The sequence below is a fragment of the Trichosurus vulpecula genome, chromosome 9 (genome assembly GCF_011100635.1).
Source record: "Trichosurus vulpecula isolate mTriVul1 chromosome 9, mTriVul1.pri, whole genome shotgun sequence".
NCBI lineage: Eukaryota > Metazoa > Chordata > Mammalia > Diprotodontia > Phalangeridae > Trichosurus > Trichosurus vulpecula.
Genome location: NC_050581.1, coordinates 59835839 through 59856433, shown reverse-complemented (window position 1 = coordinate 59856433; position 20595 = coordinate 59835839). Strand labels below are relative to the sequence as shown.

The window sequence follows — 20595 nt, the reverse complement described above, 5'->3', positions numbered from 1 at the left end:
CACTCTTACTGGTTTCTTGGGTCTTTTATTATTTGTGTAGCTATGTCCACTCCCCCACCCAGTCTTGGGTGAGGGGGTCTGGCTCAGGGCACAGGGGTGGGGAGGGGAATAGCTCAACTTTTGTTAGCATTCCATGCAGCAAATAAAGTGGAAAGAGGGAAAATAAATAAGTGATTGTGGTGCTTGTGTCTCCCACCCCCATGGCTCTGCTGGGGGAAGTGGGTAGTAGGTGATTGTCCTGATGGCTCAGGGTTGCAGATGGGAAGGGGAAGGTGCACAACAGTGTCTCCAGCTTCCTCCTCCTCTAAATAGTATCTAGAGTCCCTTCTGTCCCAGGTCTGCTCTGGCTTTTGACTTGGTAAGAAGTCCCGCAGCTGGTGCAAATTTCTGTCCAGCAGTTACTCCCATACTCTCTCCACCTGTCTGTCCAGTCAGTCCCATGCCCTGCCCAGAGGCTCTGCCATGCTGCTGTAATGCCAGCTGCATGGCCCAGATGCTGAGTGGTCTCATATAGGCAAGGGATCGGAACACTTGATGCTGGCAATATGCCTCAGGTGTCTGGAATGCCATCCCCAATCGTTCCCACACTGTACGGTAGCAGCCTTCAGCTGTAAGGAAACCCTCTTGGATCAGGCCCTATTGGGAAAAATAAAGTACAAAGAAAGAATTAAGGGAGGGAATGAAGCCCCTGCTTTCTCGAAGATGCCTGGAAGATGGAAGAAAAGAAGGAAACTGATTACCTCTTGGATCATGGTAGCAGCCAGCCCGTAGACCACACCTACCCAGACCTCGTCAGACTGAACACTGGATCTGTCAGGGACACCGTCTGGCTGCATGCCATTCACGGCCCCCATGGCTCCGCCTGCAAAGCCCTGGACGTTTACTTCAAAGATTGTCTGGAGAGCTCGAACCACATGGGGGGTAGGGAACACCTGCCCAGAAAGAGGTGGGGTCACTTCCTCCAACCAGCACCCTGACCCACATCCCAGATTGCTTTCACATCTTCCCCTCTTACCTCAGTATCCCCCTTTCCTAGTCCACATGCTCTCAGGAACCACTGACCGGCACACTGATCAGACATGATAATGCGGGATTGTGGCTGGGAGCTGCTATCATAGTTATAGTAGCGGCCTATTTGGGTAGAGAAAGAAGGCATGGTAAAGCTTCTGATTTCACTTTTCTTACCCCCTTAACCTAATATATACCCACATCCATTCCAGAGCCCATCTCCCCCAGCATATGCTGCCCCTCCCCTGAAGCCTGCCTCACCATTCCAAAGAAGCCTCTCGTAAGCCTCCCGACCTCGGTTCAGGATGGATGAGAACTTCTCTTGGACATCTTGAGTTCCACACGTGGCAGCCATTTGGACCATCATAGCCACAGCTGCCAGCCAAAGGCCCCCACAGTAGGCACTGGCCAGGAACATAGGGTCAGGATGATACCATCTCCATCCCATCATCATATAGACTCAGGACATGGGGTCAGAGATCAGAATAACACCCCTCTCTACTATTCTTGACCAGGAAGGTAGGGTTGGAGGGCAGAATGGTACCCCACCCACACCGGGGCAATTCTTCATTTCTAGGTATACCTGGGTCCTGTGGTGATCCAGCCATCGTAAGTCTGGTCTGCATAGCCCCCGTTCTCAATTAGGCCATCTTGGTCCTTGTCAAACTTCATCTCAGATTCCATTACAGCCTGTAGTGGAGTATTCCAGGGTATCAGCACATAAAGATCTGAGTTCACAACAGGCCCCACATTTTCTCCTTCGCCCCAATGCCAAGGTGCATGGAACTGCATTCCATGCCTGTACTTCTCCTAGTACATGAGCCATGCCCAACCCTGATATGGCATATGGGACCTTACCTGGCACACAGGCCACATGTCCCTCAGGAAGCTCTCATCGCCTGTTAGGTAAAAGTCCCGATAAATCTGCAGCACAAACTTCAGGTTCAGATCCTTCCAATCAGCTGTGTCATGAATTAGGTAAGCGTTGATACGAAGCCATGGCTCATCATCTGGTGTTAGGACATGAGATATGTGCAATGAATCAACCAACGAGCATTTATGAAATGCCTACTATGTACATGGCACTGGAGATTCAAAGACAAAAGCATAGGAGTCTGCTCTTAAGGGCTTTTATTCTACTCTAAGAGACAGGTGCATATGTAAAGATTTAGAGAATTATAAGGTTATTTAGGGAGGGAAGACATGAGCAGTTGTTGGGGGGCGGGGTGTGGGAATCTGGAAAGACTTCATGCAGAAGGTGGTGTCTGAGCTAAATCTTGAAGGAAGAAATGAAGCAGAAGTGAGGAGTGCATTTTCATTCCTGGCAGGGAGTTGGCAATGCTTGGAGTTGGGAGAGATGATGTTGTGTGGGAGGAACCATAAGAAGGTCAGTTTGGCTAGAAGGTAGATGGTGACATAATGAGGCTAGGAAGATAGATTTGGGCCAGTTTTGAAGGGTTTTAAAAGTCAAACAGGAGTTTATATTTGATCCTGGAGGAAAAAGAGAGCCAATGGGGTTTACTGAAGAGGGGAATGATGAGGTCAGATGTGACCTGTGTTTAAGGAAAATCACTTTGGTAGCTGAAAGGAGGATGGACTGGAGTGGGGAAAGACTTTAGGCAGGGCAATCAACCTGAAGACTACTTCAAGAGTCCAAGTGAAAAGCAAGAAGGGCCTGAAATAAGATGATAATTGTGTAAGTATTAGGAAGGGGATGAATAAGAGACATGTGGAGGTAGCAATGGTGAGATCTGGGGTGAGGGAGAGTGATGAATTGAGGACAACACCAAAATCGAGCACCTTGGAAGACCTGAAGAATGATGATGCCCTTGACAGAAATGAGGACATCTGGAAGTAGGGTGGATTTTAACTGAAAGGGCTGAATTCTTGTTTGCAGGTGCTGATTTTGAGCTGTCTATGTGAAATCAGTTTGATGTGCCCAATAGGTAATTGATGGTGTGGGCCTGGAGCTCAGGAGAGAGATGAAGGCTGGACAACCAGATGTGGGATTCATAATTAAACCCACGGAGTTTATAAGGAGCTTATAAAGTCAAGTGAAAGTAAAAAGAAATGGGGAGGGATTTCCATATTAGGGCTGGGAATCCAAATACCTGGTTCCCCCACATCATGGGGAATCACATTTTTCTTCTTCACAGGAGCCACCACGCCACTCATCAGATACTTCCGCCGTGTCAAGTCTTCACTCAGAGTAGCTACAGCTAAGGGAAAATGGACTTTAGTGGTTGTGACGGACCTTAGAGATTTGTAAAGGGAGACTGTAGACATCTGAGCTGTAGGACAGGACCCTCTGGTGGGGTATAAGGGAGTAGGGGCTGAGGTGTGTCAATATTTTTTTTAAGGGGGAGTCATGGTTGGGGAACTCTTACCCATGTCATATTGGAGGCTGAGCTCGAGTTTGGGCCACAACATGATGAGAGCAAAGGAGGCATAGAAGTGGACATCATATGTGTTGTACATGTGGTACTCCTGTCCTGGGAGGAAGAGTCTCTGAATGTCCCTGGGTGACCACATCTCCAAATACTCCTAGTACTGCTCTGAACCCTTAGCTCCCACCAAACACTGCCCCCTTATGTTAAGATTCCCATGTTTCGTCCATGTCCCCCCATGTGCTCTCCCATACCCTCAAGGTAGGCAAAGCGTCCATATTCCTGCAGGGTAGGCTGAAGCTGGTTCAGCATCCCACCGGACTCCTCTGTGGTTGTTTCTTCTGTAACTTCCAGCCACACAGTACCCCCATCAGCCAGGAAGTATAATTCATTGAAAAGTGCAGACTTGTACCAGGCAGGCAGGGACCTAGGGAGCAGAGGCAGGGGAGAATTATTTATATAATTTCCACTGAACATATTAAAATTTTTTTTTCTGAAAGTGTAAATATGTCTAGAACAGTGAAAAGTTTAGCCTTAAAGACTAGAGAAATGGGTATTCTAGTCATACCTATGGGAAATGGGTGGAGCTGTCTGAGGAAAGAGATGAGCCCCTAGAGATTGGCACAGAACCAACACCGTGGTAGCCAAGTTTCGCTGAAGACTAGCCTTAATAATTAGTGAAATAACATGATACAGTTGACCAGCAAGGACCGAAGAATATATGGACATTAAGACCCGATGTATAGTTAAACCAGTTAGTTGGTAGCCCAGATGACAGAAAGAAGAGATTTCCTGTTGTCAGGATATTTGCATCTCAGATTTCCAAAGTACTTTCATTCTCTAGAGGCCAGGCAATCAGGGAGAACCTGTGCACCACCCTGCTCCCAGCACCCCAGCCCATCCCCTCCTTCCCGCCGTGATGTAACTATACAGCCATACAGCCTTGGAATTGGAAGAGAAGGAGAAGAAAACAGGGCCCAGGACAGGACAATAGGCAGCTAAGATCTAGGACAAGGCTTCTTAACCTTTTCAGTATTTCAGGCAACTTTGGTAGTCTGGTGAAGCCTACAGACCCCTTCTTGGAATAATAATATCTCTATATATAGATATACATAAAATAAAATAAAATACATATGATTACAAAAGAAACCAATTATAAAAATATACAATAATTAAAATATTGCAAAAATAAGTCCATGGACCACAGGTTAAGACCCCATGCTCTAGAGGGTATGGAGAAGCAACAGAGAAGAGAATCCAGGGCAGCAGTGAGGGCTCTAAAGTAGCATTTCCATAAACTAGACCTCAAGCACTCCAGGGAGCAGGATGGAAAAACAGCCACACGAGTGGAGAAAGAAGGCCTTATCATCTGTAAGCCAGAGTAAATGAAGACAAGGCAGGGCCCAACCCACGATTTGTGGGAACCCAAAAACAACTTTCCTGTGGTTATGACTATAGTGAATTTCATTTTGAACCTTCTCTGTCTATGCCCTGGAGTGAACATCCTGGAAAGTGGATAGTCTGGGGGATCCCATAGGCTGAGGGACAAGAAGACCAAGAGCTGTTCTGTCTGTGAGCAGAGGAGGGCATGACCATACCATCCAGAGGACCCTGCAGGCTGACCCAGTAAAATGGGGAAAGGGTCTAGGGCTGGAAAGACTGGCCATGACTTGGAAGCCATCTCCCCATACCTGTCCTCCAGCACAGGGTTTTGCCATGCTGCAATTCTCTCCTCCCAGGATCTGTACTGGGTGAGTGCATAATGACAGAGGGCTGGAGCTGCATTTCCTTCTTGGCCAAAGAACCTAGTGTATCTCCTGCAAAAAGGATAGAAGATGATGACAAAGAATCTTTGAGCCACATGAAACAACTTCTCCATACTTTGTCCAGCCTCCCTGCGTCTCCCCCAAAGCTCTGAGTCTTACCACCACACCCCGACACACTACCCTCCCCCCACTCTTTCTGCACCCACGCACCCACTTCCTTCCTTTACCTGTAGTGGGCTTGGCCCCTAGCTCCAAACAGAACCTTGGGCATGTCCCAGGCTAATGCAAATTCCAGCTGGCATCTGCCTCTGTGGGGCAAATGGGCCCCTGCACACACAGCTCCACCTATGCCCTGTCCCTTTTGGGTTGGGGGGCTGGGGCCTAGGGATGACATAGGAATAGTCAACAAAGGAAAGCCCCTAGCCTTGGGGACCTGATCTTCCTACTCAGCCCAGGACTATCTAGGAACCTCTTAATGGAGAGTTTGGGGCACTCTAGGAGATGGACATGGAAATAAAGTAGGTTCCTGGCCCCCCCCCCCCACTAGACCCTCCCAACCTCCATGAATATATCTAGTTACCCTTCATTGTAACCTTCTTACCAGGGTGGGAGGCAATCACTATTAGATTCTTCACTTATCAGACTATCAAAGCTGGGGACAAGTTTAACCATTCCAGTTAGAACCCCTCACCCCTCTCACTCCCCCTTCTCCCCACCTCACCAGATGGGGAGTCCAACTGTCCATCCAGGAGCAAGTCCTGCCACACCTGCTGTCCAGTGCCATCAGGGTCAAAGGCTGTGATATGAGTCACTGTGGTGTTTGCCTGTCAGGATGGCACCATAAGTAAAGGTGGCTAACACCAAGTCTAAACTGCCCCTTGCAGGCCACACTATAGCTTCCTGCTACCCACTCCCAGCAAGCTGGAAGAATGAGAATACAGGGGTTATAGTGAACACCATGGTGAGGACACTGCCCTGAGGTTGTGCTATTCCAACTGGTGAGTTAGCCAGCACAAATGCACATGGTCCCCTCTATCTGGCCAGGCCCAAACCCTGGACTATGTTTCACATCTCATCCAACCATTCACCTTGCCCACCTCCTTGACAGTTTTCTATCTCTTGCTCTGGGAAGAGGAATCAAATCAATACTACCATTGCTTTTGGAAGGATCACATTGATAGATTCCTCTATAGCCCCACTCATCATCCCTGTAATTTCTCTGGCCACTACTCCCTTATATGTGCTATCTCTACTTTACTAGAATGTAAATTCCTTTGAAGGCAGGAACTATCCTGTTTTATTTTTGACTCTTCAACACTTAGTATAATGCTTGGCACATATGTAACAAGTGCTTAATAAATATTTGTCATTCACCCATTCGTTCAAAGCCCACACTTTGTCTACTTGATACTCACTCTGAGTCGGGCAGCCAAGGCCATTGTGTATGGGTTTGGGGGGTTTGGATGGTGTAGCAGCAATCCCTGAACAGTTTCCCCATCACGTTCTAAGCAGAAGGGCTCGTTCCATAGCCCTCCTGGGCCATCATGTCCACCTCCCAGGCCATTCCTCATTGAGAACATGATGGATACTTCCAAATCCTCATCACCAGTGTTCTCCACATCCCACACGAATACCCCCACAGGGAGGCTGCTGTCCTGGGTGGGAGAAGGGAGAAGGCAATGAGAAAGTAGAGTCAGGTTGTCTATCCCAACACAGACCCTTCTATCTTCTAAACCTTTTCCCTTCATCAAAGATATTGTCTTAGAGGAATAAGGGGTGATTCAAGCCTAGGGAGCAAGACCAACAAAAAGAATATCTATGGAAGTGTGTGTTACCTGATTATTATCAATCTGAGATCAGGGATTAGTCTTACCTGGTAGTCATGGGGGAGGATGGGTGTGATCTGGCGACAGGTCAGTGTGACTTGCTGCCCGGGCAGCTGGTAGACAGTCCAGGCTCGGGGGTAGAGTGCATGATAAAAAGCAAAGAATCCACAGAGACCCCAATTCCAGCTTCGCAGGACATTGGGACGCTCTAGGGATAGTACTTGCTGGTACACAGTCTGTCCTTTCCGCCGCAAGCATACGGTGAACTAAAAAAGGAAGATGGAGTTTGGTTAGCCTGTCAACACTTCAAATTCAATATCTCTTAAATCTAAATTACATTAAACATGAGGAAATAGAAGCTCAGGGATCTCAAGTGATTGCTTAAGGTCAATAGCTATGAAGTATTAGGCTGTGTTTTACACCCAAATTCTCTGACTCTGAATCACAGGTTTGTCTGGTACGTCTCTTCAAGTCTCCTTTACATATTTTTTTTCCTTCTTATTCCTAATGCTACCACAGTGGGACAAAACTACCATGATTGCTGTCTTGGACTTCGTCAAACAGCCTCCTGATGACTCTTTGTAAAGCCCTCCTTTTGTCATCCTACTTACTCGAAAGCCTTCAATGGCTTCCCAGTGTCTGCTGGATCAAGTCAGTACTCCTTAGTCTTGGCCTTCACAACCCAGTCCTATGCTACCTTTACAGTCTTATCTCCAGCTATTTCTCTACATAAACCACCTACTGCAGCCAGGATGGTCTCATTGTCCCCCAAGCATACTAGGTATGCTCTTTCTTAATGCCATGCTTTTGCCCTAAGCTAGAGTGTTCTACCTTCCACTTATTTGAGTCCCATTCATTTTCAGAATAACTCAATTTCAGAATTGGAAGGGATTTAATCCAATCCATACTTAAATAAGAATCATCTCCTTTTCCTGGCTATGGGTTGGCTTAAATGTCCTCTGAGGTCCTTTCCAAATCTGAGATTCTATGATTTTATGAGAAGTGGTCATCTAGTTTCAGTTGGAAGACCTAAGAGCATAGATTTAAGGAGCTGGAAAGGACCTTAGAAATCATCTGGTCCAACCACCACCTCATTTTAGAGAAAGCTGAAGCTCAAAGGTGATGTGTCCTGCCCAAGTTCACATCTAGGTTTTAAACCCAGGCCTTTCGATTCCAAAAATCAATGCTCTCTTCAGAGGTAGCAAACCCACTGCTGTCTCCAGAGGAAGCCCACTTTACTTTTCAATCAGTTCTAATTGTTTGGAAGGTTTTCCTTGGATTGAGCTGAAATCACTCTCTGCAGTTTCTTTTCTCCTTATAATTTCACCCTCTGGGATCATGCAAAACAAGTCTACATGTTAACAATTGTCAAGTATGATATGGCACAATGTTATAGGCCAAGTTCCACTTGGATCATACTCTCCAGGGAATGCCCACGCTTGTCAACAACACAGGGAGTTTGGATTTGGACATGTTGAGTTAAGATATCTACAGGACATCCAGCTCCAGATGTCCAATAGGCAGCTGGAGAAGAGGAACTGTGTGTTAGTAGAGGGCAGGGCTGGATGAGTAGATATGAGGATCATAAACATAGAGATGATGATCAAATCCATGGGAGATGATGAGATCTCTAGGTTGTTGTTGTTGTGTTTGTCCTTCGTTCTCAAAGAAGACCATGACATCAGTGAAATGATGACATGACTTGCATGAAATAATATAGAGGGAGAAGAGAAAAGGACAGACCCTTGGGGGACAACTGTAGTTAGTGGGGATGATCTGGATGAAGACCCAGCAAAGGAGATTGAGAAAGAGAAGTCAGATAGCTAGTCAGGAAACCAGGAGAGACAAGTGTCCCAAAAACCTAGATAGAAGAGTGTGATTGGCAGTGTTGAAGGATATAGAGAGGTCAAGAAGGACAAGGATTGAAAAAAGGCCATTAGATCTGGCAATTAAAAGATGGTTAGTAACTTTGGAGAAAACAGTATCAGCTTAATGAAGTCTCAGAAGCCAGACTGAAGGGTGTGAGAGGTAAGGAAGTAGAGGCTTCTGTGGTAGATGGCCTTCTCAAGGAGTTGAGCCACAACTTCCAGGGTGGTAGATATGGATTAAGTGAACCTTAAAGGATGAGAAGAAGTTACTGCATGACAGTGACAGAGGAAGAACCTGGAAGTGACAATGGGGAACCAGGAGTATTCCAATTCTCCCACCTTGACCAGTGAACTGGGGGTAATGAGTGAAAGTGCAGCCAGTGCTGGAAATAGGGCCAGGGAGGCTGTATCATCAGGAGGGAGCGGAGCAAAGAACAAAAGATGGAAGGAGCAGGAAAAGATGTAAGATGAAAGCAAGTCTGTTGCCTATGGAGCAGGCATTCCAGAGGGCATAGTGGAAGAGGTAGATAGTTTTGGGGTGGGACATGGAGGGGGATCTGGTGAAAATGGGAATGAGGGATTGGCAGTGGGTAACCAGGGAAGAGGTCTGAATGATTATTACTTGAGGGTCAGAATCACTAGGATGGAGAGGGTATGACCAGGAGGGAGTTAATCACTGAGAGAGTTTAGGTACTTTTCATTGTTCATAGGGTTTCAGGCAATTCAGGGCAGGGGATAGGTCTTGAAGCTGAAAGAATGATGCTATTCCCCTTCCCCCAAAATAGAAGACATGGCTGGAAAACTGATCAAATGGCCTTTCTCCTCTTTCCTGGAAGAGAGGAACCTGGTGCTCAATGGAATGGTGTTTCTCAGCTTTGAGTAGGAGGCAGGACAGAATATTGTTGCCTTTTCTGGAGGGATGTTGAAAACCAGGTGGGAGACCTGAGATGAGGAAATGCTTTTCTTCCCTTACCACATCCTCCGAATTCATATAGACATGGTGGATGGGACAAATACTTCCCAGAATAGGGAACAGATCTTCTGCCCCATAGGTCCCCTGCAACTTTCATTTAGCTTCAAAGTCTGTTTGACTTTATTCCCACTCTTCTTCCCCTATCCCATTGCTGGAATGTTATTTAACCAGAGATTCAGAGAACCTTGGTTTGAGTTTGGGTTCTGTGCTACCATGAGCTAGTCTCTTAACTCATATCTCTGCTTCCGTATCTGTAAAACAGGGAAACTACTACTACATTAACTACCTCTCGGGTTTGTTGTGAGGACTGAGTGAGATAATCTCTATAGAGAACATCGTATACCTGGAGACAATTCTCTGTATCCTCATGTTCTCTACAAGGCCTTCTCCTTGTTCCTCACGCTCATGTTGGTCTTTCTGCCCACTGTTTCATTATAAGGCACACTATGACTACCACTTATTTTTGGCACTTAAACCATAGTCTCAAAAGGAAGAGGGAAGAGAACAAGCATAGCACCTTCTAATTGCCATGCACTGTGCTGAGTATTTTACAAATATCTCATTTGATTGTCACAACCAACCTGGGAAGTAGATGGTATTATTACCCCCATTTTTACAAGTGAGGAAACTGAGATAGACAAAGGTTAAGTGACATGCCCAGAATTGTGAAGCTAGTGTCTGATGCTAGATTTGAACTTAGGTCTTCCTGACACCAGGCCCACTGCTATGCTACCTGGCTACCTCAAAAACTTGAAGACTTTTCATGTGTATTTAAGTCCTGTCTCTCTCAAAAGACCATAAGCTCTTTGAAGGCAAAGGCTATGAAGAAATTAACCTTCTTTGGTAGAAGTTATATCTATCATCATTATTATATGTGTTAGGTAATTTAATGTTGCGACACTATTGTGACTGGGATCTGCAAAGTCACTAGCCTGGGGGAACCTGATTGATGTCATTAAAGAAAACCTCTGGAAGACAGAAATGAAAACCTGACACCCTTATTTATTGGTTTAGGACCTAACAGTCTTCTTTGCTCTATGAATGAGCTAAGAACTTAAGGCATCCCTCAGACCAGAAACATGAAAAAGTCAACAGGGAAGTTAAGTACTGAAAAGGGAAAAGATAGAAGTTTCATGTGATGTACAGAGATGCCAAAGAAAAGACAGTCCCTGTCACTGAGGCGACATAGTGACATAGTGCTAGTGGGTGTAGCATTTAGACCAATAGGTTAAGAATTTGAACTTCATTACAGGGTAGAATCAACCTAGAGAACTGGTTAAATATGCTTCAGGCAAACCAAACAGGACAGAGAAAAACAGGTTAGAGGTGAATCAGGGATGGGGAACCTGCGGCCTTGAGGCCACATGTGGCCTTCTAGGTCCTTGGGTACGGCCTTTTGACTGAATCCAAGTCTTACAGAACAAATCCTTTTATTAAGGGGATTTGTTCTGTCAAGTTTGGATTTGGTCAAAGGGCTGTACTTGAGGACCTAGAGAGCCACATGTGTCCTTGAGGCCACAGGTTCTCCACCCTGAAGATGTTAGGATCATAAAGTTTTGAACTGGAGATCATCTGGTCCATTTTATATGAGGGCTGGAAACCAGTGATTAGCAAAAAGAACAAAGGCAGCAAGATTAGTGGAGAATGGCCTGAAATTCAAGTGGGAAATTTTGGGGGCCAAATAAAGAGGTAGTTTGGTTATCCAGGGTCCAGGACAGCAGGACAATTCCAGGGAAAAGGAGATAAGGTGGGGGTTCATACCTGAAAATAATACAGAAAGCAGGTTCTGGGGAGGCTTAAAATCACACTAGATTTGGCAGTGGTGACGATGTCAATCTACCTCAGGCTAAAAGCTGGAGTCACCCATTCTCTGGCACCTACTCCAAAGAGCTGACATAAGAAAAAGGAGCGTGGTTTATCCTGTAAAATCTGTGCCAGCCAAGCCAATCTTGAACTAGATGTTAAACGTGGAATCAGAAATCTGCACTCTATGAGCTCGTTTGTGTCTATGCTTTCATCATTTATTTTTATTTTCCTTGAGTTTCCCAGTTAGAGTTCTTAAACATTCTAACTTTGTTTTTACAGAACTAAAGAGAAAAGGGTTTGTTCGGGTTAGGAAAATGAATGGTCCCAGGATTGAGGTGTCCAGGACAGCAGAACAACGATAGCTTGATAGGCCTTGGGAAATGCCTTTTTTAGAGCTAAAATACTCACTGTCTTAACCCTAGGGCCCCTTTTCTAGGCTTCTAAGTATATTCTTGCATTTAATAGTTCAAGGATTTGTGATTTCAAACTCCTTCTGCTAACAGAGACTGCAACCAAAATACCAGGGTAAAGACAAGGACAGATAAGGATGCCGATCCTCTCCTACTTGGGCTATTCCTCTTCAGGGACTAAGTCACATGTCCTTGTTTGCTCTTTCTAGTCTGGGGTTCACAAGGAAGCATAAGCAGGCACTTAATGAATTAAATTATTTTCTTTGACATCCTTCATCCTCCCCACTCTCCTTACCTGGTCAGCCATTACTGTTCGGTGGTGGTATATCCCAGGGTTGAGCTGCCATCGACAGAACTGGCCCCTCCAGCCACGGGTGATGGTACCACCTCCAATACCACCCAGTGGACAACCTAGAGACAGAGCCAGGGGTCAGAGACCAATGCTTGAAGGGCGGAAGGGGAGGGTGGGGAGAAGGGAAAATAGTGGTAGTGAGGTGACAAGTTATAGATGAGAGAACATAAAGTTACATCTTGTTCACTGGACTATAAGGAAGGAGTATTTTGTTTGTTTGTTTTTAAAAGATGGGGAAGTGAGGGAGGGTGGGTAGGAAGGGAAGAAGGGAGAGAATTTGGAACTCAAATTTTTAAAAGCAGATGCTCAAAAAAAAAAAGTTGTTTTTGCATGCAGCTGGGAACAAGATATATAGGGAATGGGGCACAGAAATCTATCTTGCCTTACAAGAAAATAAGGGGAAAGGGGATGGAGGGGGGAGTGGGGTGACAGAAGGAAGGCTTACTGGGGAACAAGGCAATCAGAATATATACCATCTTGGGATGGGGGGAGGGTAGAAATGGGGAGAAAATTTATATCTCAAAATCTTGTGGAAATCATTGTTGAAAACTAAAATATTAAATAAAAATGATAAAATTAAAAAAAAAAGATGGGGAAGTGACCTCTTTTCTCCTTTCCAATTTCCCACCCGAGGAGGTTGGACTTTTTCTTTGAAAGTGAAATGAATGAGGTCTTTGCCTTTTCTCCCCTGAGGAGTGCTCACCATAGATTTGTCTCAGGGGAACGGAATTGATCATGTCTATGAATGGAATCTTCTTCTCCACCTGTGTCTTCTGGTACCACCATTTAATATACCTAAGGGCAGAAATGACACTGACAGGTAAGAGAGGTAGTAGCAGCTCCACTTCAAGTTCCCTATTTCCAAATGCCTTCTATATGTCCTGATAGCACCTCAAACTTAAGATGGCCCAAGCCAAACTCATCTTCTTCCCTTCTAAGTCAATTTGCCAACCTTCCTTATTTCTATCAACAACAAATGCACTCTTTCAGTCAACCAAGTTAACTCTAGGGACATCTTTGAGGGGAGGGGAGACTCTTCTCTATTCCTTAGTGATCTTGTCACATTTTCCCCATGAAATGTCCTTCGTGTCATCCCTTTCTTTTCACTGCCACCAGTTTCTCATCATTTATGAGCAAAAGAACTCAGAAGTTACCCAGTCTGACCTTTTCATTTTACAGATGGAGAAAATGCGGTCCAGACAGAGTGATTTGCCTGAAGTCACGCAATAAGTGGCGGAGCCAAGATTTGAATTCAGGTCCTCTTATTTCAAATCTAGCACTCTTTCCACTTCACTTCACTACCGCTAATCTCTCCTTCTTACTCTAACCTGTACACTCTTGCAGTATTAATCTTAAAACCGCAGTTTCTTCATCTTACTTCTTGAACAAAAACACCTTTAATGGCTGCCCAGCACCTACAGTAGGCCAGAACCCAAACTCCTCAGCTTGGTACTCAAGGTTCTCCACAATCTGGTGCCATTCCATCCTCCTAGGTTTATCTCTTGTTACTTCCTTATTTGAGGCAGCCTGAGGGATTGGGAGGACACATGAAGGTGCCATTTATAGAAATAAAGAAGTCAAGAGGAAACCTGGTTTACCAGGCAAGGTAATTATGGAAATAATAACTATATGACCCACCAGTGCTTCAAAATCAACAACGCGGGTTTTAGATTCAAAAGACCTGGGTTAGAGTCTGGACTTTGGCACTTGCTATCTGTGGAACCCTAAGTAAATCTCCTGAGTTTTCATTTCCTTATCTATAAAATATGGATAATGATGGCTGTACCATCCATCTGTGCGCTGTAAAACACTCTATCAATGACAATTATTGCTACATAAACCGTCACTCCAGCCAGCCTTGGATTCTTGTCACATCTACATAATGTTTGTGTCCATACCCATATTTTTGCTCGTGATGTTGGCTTTTTCTGAAATAGTTTTACCATTCTTCTCCACTTAATTCAAATCTGGTACTTCAAGGCTGACAAATTAAGTATACTTTTTATTTTGTGTTCATACAACAGAACAAATAGCAAGTTAATGCCTACAGTGTGAAGAAAACACCAGGAGTGAAAACTTTAGAAATACAGTCTTTCCAAGAAATAAACCAAAAATAAAGTCTAGTACACAGATATAAGTGCAATGTGAAAAAACTTTTTTTTTCTCTGATAGGAATTATAAAATGAAATGTTTTGTGACGTCTGAGGGAAAGATCATTGTTTTTCAGATGAGAAAAGACTTCCTGAAAGACTGGTACTTGGGCTGAGCTTTAGAGGATTAGCAAGAACAACACGACAAAACCGACACATATGAAAGGATATTAGTACAATGCTGTGAAGAATGGATTGGAGGGAGCAGGGAATGTCAGTGAGAAGACCTGTTAGGAAGCTACTTCAGTAGTCCAGGATCTTATGAGGACCTGTACTAGAGCGATAACTATAGAGACAGAGGGGAAAAGGCGGATTTGAGAGATGTTCAGGAAGTGGAATCACTGGGACTGATAGGACACGAGGGAGAGGGAAGAGTCAAAGATATCCTCAAGGTTATGAACAGGAGATAGTTGGTGAACAGTGATACCATGTATGGAACTAGTGAAGAAGGAAGAAGACGTTCAAAGAAGATAATGAGCCTGATTTCTGAATGTAAGTTTTGTAAGATTTGGACAGAAAAGACCTTAAAGAATATCTAACACAACTCCCTTATTGCACAGGGAAAGAAAATGAAGCTCTGAGGGTTTAACCAAATGTTCAACAAAACACAGCGAGCCAGTAGCAGAACTGGAGTTTGACATCAGGTCCTCTGACTCCAAATCTAAGTCTTTTTTCAATATGCCAATTGACTTCTGAGAGGCTCCTGATACATCCAGATGAAGATGTCTTGTGGGCAGATGAAGATGCAAGTCTGGAGCTCAAAAGGAAGTTCAGGAACGGAGGTACAAATATGGGAGCGGTCTGTATAAAGGTAGTGAGTGAAGCTCTGCCAATGAATGAGATTGCTAAGGTGGGAAGTGTAGAGAGAATCAGGCAGGGAGCTCCTTGAGAACAGAGACTACCTTCTAGTCTTTATTTGCATTCCCCTGGCACATAGTAGGCTTGAAAAATGTTCACTCACTGAAAGGGAACCACAGTCAAATTCTTTGGAAAGCACCAAAAGACTGGGAAGTACGTGAAGAGCCAGTAACAAGGACAAAGAATTAGTGGTGATGAGAACCAAGAGTGTGTCATCTCTCCAAATATGGGAGATGCGGGAATATCCAGCAGGAAAAGGGGGTCAATGTCAAAAACTATAGAGGTCAAGAAAAATGAAGACTGAAAAAACTGAAACTGAATTTGGTGATTAGGGAATCCTTAATGACGTGGGAGAGCAATTTCAGTAAAGTGATGGTGGTGGAAGCCTGGTTGCAAGGGGTTGAGAGGCCCTGGGTAGTGAAAAAGTGGAGGCAGCTGGCGTAAACAACTTTTTCAGTAAGTTTAGTAGTGAAGGGAGAGTAATGGATATCTGGTCTCTCAAATAAGACAGTAAGCTATTTGGGCCAGGAACTATGCATTAAATCTTTGTTATTTCCCAAAAGTGAAGAAAAACACCTTGCAAGTATTAAGTACACAATAAATGTTTGTTGATTGACGGATTAGCTCAAATCTCATCTAGTTCATTAAGGCTTCCCCATTCTAGCCTATCACTACTGCTGTTGCCTTTTGAAGTTTTTTTATAACATTAATTTTGGTAATTGACTACTGTACTGAAACATCTGAACAATAATGATATAGATTTCATCCTCTTATGCCAACTATATTTAAATTCTTGAGAGGGCAGAGTAGTCCTAGACCACTTTGGTATTCCTTAAAAGATCTTCCACAGGGCATGGCACAAGTGAGTACTTAAAAAAATTAGGTGGAATAAATTAATGAATGATGGGCTGAGAAACAGAAGAGAGATGCAGGGGCAGACATGGGGTGAAAGAAGTGGGATAAACAGTACACTCCACGGGAAGGTGAGAAAGAGGAAAACAGAATTAAGAAGAAAAGAGAGAAGGCATAAGAAATTTGTGGATAGAGTTTGGCAAGGACTTGGGGGAAGGTGGGTTGAAAGATAAGGCAGGAGAGTATGACTTAAGGGAAAGATAAGAAACAAATTTCTACCCAGCTGGGGCAGTGCTGATGGCAAATATATATTACACAAACTCAGCTGGTGCCTCTCTGACGTTAAGTAATAGCAGCTCTTCCAAACCTTTTCATCCCTCCTCAAACCTGCCATGGCTCTGCCTCCCCCCTACTCTTTCAGCTGAGAACCTTGTCTCATATTTTAATGAAAAAATTAAGTCCATTTGCTGAGAATTCCCTTTTCTCCTCTTCTCCTCATCTCATATTACTCAGGTGACACTATCTCCTCCTTCACCCATTTCACATGAAGAGGTGACCCTTCTTTCCAAGGCAAAGTCCTCAACTTGCACAAATGATCCCATTCCATCTTGTCTCCTCCAGCAGAGTGCCCCCTCTTTTGTCCCCACTCTCTCACTCATCTTTAATCTCTCCCCATCTACTGACTGCTTCCCTACAAATGTGCTCATGTTTCCCTTTCATTGTCAAAAAACGCTTTCTAGAAACACTCATCTCTGCTACTACCTATCATCCTATATTTCTTCTAATGTTTGTGGCTCAACTCCTTGAGAAGGCCATCTACAATAAATGCCTCCACTTCTTTTCCTCTTATTCTCTTCTTAACTCTTTATGGTCTGGCTTCTGATCTCATCATTCAACTGAAATTGTCCTCTCCAAAATTATTAGTGATTTCCTAACTGCCAAATCCAATGGCCTTTTCTCAGTCCTCATCCTTCTCGACCCCTCTGCAACCTTTCACATTGCCCACGACCCTCTTCTCTCTACTTTGACTGCCTAACTTTGTACTATTTCTTCTCCTACCTATCTGACTCTTTCTCAGTCTCTTTTGCTGGATCTTCATCCAGGCCACAACCACTAACCTGTCAGTATCCCTGTTGGGCTCTGTCCTGTACCCTCTTCTCTTCTTCTTTTATACAATATCATGTCCCACGGATTGAATGATCATCTCTATGCTGATGACTCATAAATCTATTCATTCAGTCCTAACTTCTCTGTTGAGCTCCAGCCTCACACTTCCAACTATTTTTTAGACATCTTGAACTGGATGTTCCGTAGACATCTCCTATACCTCTCTCTCTGCCCCTTTATCCAATCTGTGGCCAAGGCCTATTGGTTTCACCTTTGCAACATTTCTGTAATTCACCTCCTCCTCTCCTCTGGTATCTCCACCATTCTGGTGCAGGCCCCTCATCTCCACACGTAGACTAATGTAATAGTCTCCTGGTTGTCTGCCTGCCACAAGTGTCTTCCCACTCTAATTCATCCTCTGCTTGGATTTATCTAAAGTACAGGTCTGACCAGGATTAAATAAAATCCTGTTTAGCCTGCAAAGCCTTTTATAACCTAGCCCTCCCTGCCTCTGCAGTCTTCTTAGAACTCAGCACTACTCCCTTACCCAAATACTCTTTGGTCCTGTGACATTGGCCTCCTTGCTGTTTCTCAAACAAGATACTCTTCTCCTTCCCCACACCCCTTCCTCCCTGATAACCCCCTTTCTTGGGCTCTTCTCTTTCCCTTCATTTTAAGAGTAGTCTAGTCATTCTCTGGCTTGTTTGGCTTTCTTTGTAATTCCAATCACATCATAATAGTGTCATCCTTTGGGCTTCCCTCTTTGCCCCACCCTACATTTTCCTTACTGAGGTACCCCAACTCCCAAACTCATTCCAGTTCCCTGTGTCACAGCTCCCACCCCACCCTGGCATGGGGAAACTGAGGCCCCAGCCTGGATCCAGGATGACTCAGCCTGTGCTCAGGCTCCTCTGAATTCAAGGGAAGACTTAGCCATGCACATATGATCTCCTCCTACACTTCCCCAAGACCTCCAAGATGGACTCTCAGGCTCAAACCATTCAGGGTAAAAACCAGAGCAGTCTGGTGCCCACAAAAAGTATGGAGTAGCCTTCTCTAACACATACCTGTGGCTAACCAAAGGGAACTCTGTCACTTTTTCTCTCTACACAAGGTGGTGACTTGACCTTGCTCAGTAACTTATGGGGGAGTGGCAGAGGACCTGAACCCATGCAGACTTTAGGGCAGGAATGAGGAACCTGTGGCCTCAAGGCCACATGTGGCGCTCTGGGTCCATGGGTTCGGCCTTTTGATGGACTCCAAGCTTTACAGAACAAATCCTTTTATTAAGGGGATTTGTTCTGTGAAGTTTGGACTCAGTCAAAGGGCCACACCTAAGGACCTAGACTGCCACAAGTGGCCTTGAGCCCTAATCCCTGCTTTATGGTCTTCAGGGTGGTAGTAACCTTTGACTGTAATTTCTTTATATCACTCTATCTTTTCCAAACTTTAGATATAATCAGCTCTGTGTTTCTTTTCCTATCCTTTTCTACAATTGTGTTTCCAGGGTCATGTTCCTCTGCCTATCCTGCATCCACCTGTTTGTTCCTTATTTTGAGGTTCATGTCCTCTCACTTTGCTCAAGCTTGTATGTAAAGCAGCATTATCTTTTGACTTTCAATCTGGGGGCGGGGGAGGGGGAGATAGAAGGGAGAGAACCAGGGACCCAAAATGAACCTTGGACAGGTTCTAGGATAAATGGAAAGCTACGTTAATGTCTCTGGTACTCTGTGTTACCATCTGCCTTTTTTCTTCTGTGGGCATCTCAAAACTATGATTATTACTGATTATTAAATACAACTATTAAACCACACAATATCCACCGAAGCAGGTGGACAAATACTTCTAAAGTTCCTTTCAGCTTTAAATCTATGATTCTTGGAGCCAATGCAGACTGCCTCCCAGCCTGACTATTCTCCCCAAATCCAGAAGGTGTCAGGGTGAGCATTTAAGGGAGGCTTGGATAATGGGACAGGAGGAAATTCGGGAGATGTTTACAGTCTAGTGGGAATCTAACTCGTGGTACCTTGGATGCTGCTTCGCAACAGTCATAAAGTTGGTCCCTACTTTTCCTCCCCTTGCCCTGGGTGACCAGCCATCTAGAGTGAAAGCATACGGAACAAGGTGCCAGGACAGCAGGGTTGAGTAGCCTTAGTTCTGAGCAATGCAGAGCCCTGAGTTTCCTAGAGGTTAAGTGATCAAGGTATGACACGCACTCGCTGCAAGACCCCATTTCTTCCATTGCGCCCCAGCTCCAACAACAGGGCAAATGGAAGGAGAAATACGTCTGGACCGTGAGCTTTGTGGAGTCGGAACCAAGGGAACACTTACCGGACGCCCATGCCCAGGTGCTTCACCACGTTGCTGAAGGAGACGTTGTTGGCATGGAAGGGTTTCCTCTTCTCAAGAAATTCATGAGCCAAGCAGATGCGCCAGCCAAACCGAGGTACCTGGTGGCCCACGGCTGTGCCCTCATAGGCGGCCATCAGCTGCCCGGGGTCTTCTGGGATTCCATTGTCTGGATCGTTCCTCTCCCCCGTGTCCTCTGGGTTCCCGCAGTCTGGAACGTCCTCCGTGCTGCCGTAGCTGGGGCTCCCCGTGTTTGGGGAGCCACACTCTTCTGTCCCGAGGGCCCCTAGGTGGCCCTCGATTCCTCTAGCCTCGGGGGTCCCGATCCCCAAGTCCCCCTCCATGGTTCTTGGTCCTGCGGTCTCGAGCTCCTGGTCCGACGTTAGCAAAGTTCTGACCCGGGCACCGTCGTGTCAAGTTCCTGGGCTCGGCGGGGACCGGGACCGCGTCTCCTGCTGCGCTGCCCTCGGGCTCCTCCAGTCCTTCTGGGAGGTGGATCTGGGCAGAGATGAACCGAGCCAGGGCCACAGAGGACAGGCACTGATGCACTTCGTTGAGTCCTGGGTGGGAACGGCTGGACGTAGACCTCCTGGTCATGGATCCAGAGATGATACAGGACAGCGGCAGGAAAGAGGGGAGGAGCCCTTTATCGGCCTCAAGGGCCCCGCCCCCGCCCCGCGGGCGGACCGGACGGAGGCGCCAGGTCCCAGCCCCGAAGCGGCCCTGCTTCCGGTCCCGGGGGACCAGCAGTCCCGGATCCCAGATCCCGGATCCCGTCCCCCACCGGCTCTTAGGCCGGAAGCGGCTCTTCCACGGTATCAGAAGGGAAGTCCCGCCTCCCGGGCCGGCGCCGCCACGTACGCCGCGTCACGTTACGTCACGC

The 20595-nt window shown here is 45.6% G+C and overlaps 1 protein-coding gene across 1 annotated transcript; it reads right to left on the bottom strand.

Annotated features, from left to right (window-relative positions):
• Window positions 1–7: 7 nt before the first annotated feature.
• Window positions 8–20561, bottom strand: GBA2 (glucosylceramidase beta 2). The gene is made up of 17 exons (XM_036738185.1): window positions 19695–20561; window positions 13100–13191; window positions 12340–12455; window positions 7035–7253; window positions 6577–6816; window positions 5883–5985; window positions 5389–5542; window positions 5087–5212; window positions 3650–3822; window positions 3396–3500; window positions 3120–3227; window positions 1867–2018; window positions 1592–1698; window positions 1270–1412; window positions 1016–1131; window positions 741–932; window positions 8–636 (listed from the first exon to the last, which is right to left on the bottom strand). The coding sequence occupies exons 1-17, from the start codon at window positions 20054–20056 to the stop codon at window positions 316–318; spliced, it is 2829 nt and encodes a 942-aa protein (XP_036594080.1). The 5' UTR covers window positions 20057–20561; the 3' UTR covers window positions 8–315.
• Between the last annotated feature and the right edge of the window lie 34 nt (window positions 20562–20595).

Excerpts from the sequence above, each read along its gene's own strand:
- GBA2 (XM_036738185.1), bottom strand. The coding sequence starts at position 20,056 with ATGGAGGGGGACTTGGGGATCGGGACCCCCGAGGCTAGAGGAATCGAG. Across the intron at positions 13,192-19,694 it reads CACCTGGGCATGGGCGTCCG|GTATATTAAATGGTGGTACC; the intron begins GTAAGTGTTCCC and ends TTCTGCCCTTAG. Across the intron at positions 1,132-1,269 it reads CGAGAGGCTTCTTTGGAATG|GCCGCTACTATAACTATGAT; the intron begins GTGAGGCAGGCT and ends CTACCCAAATAG.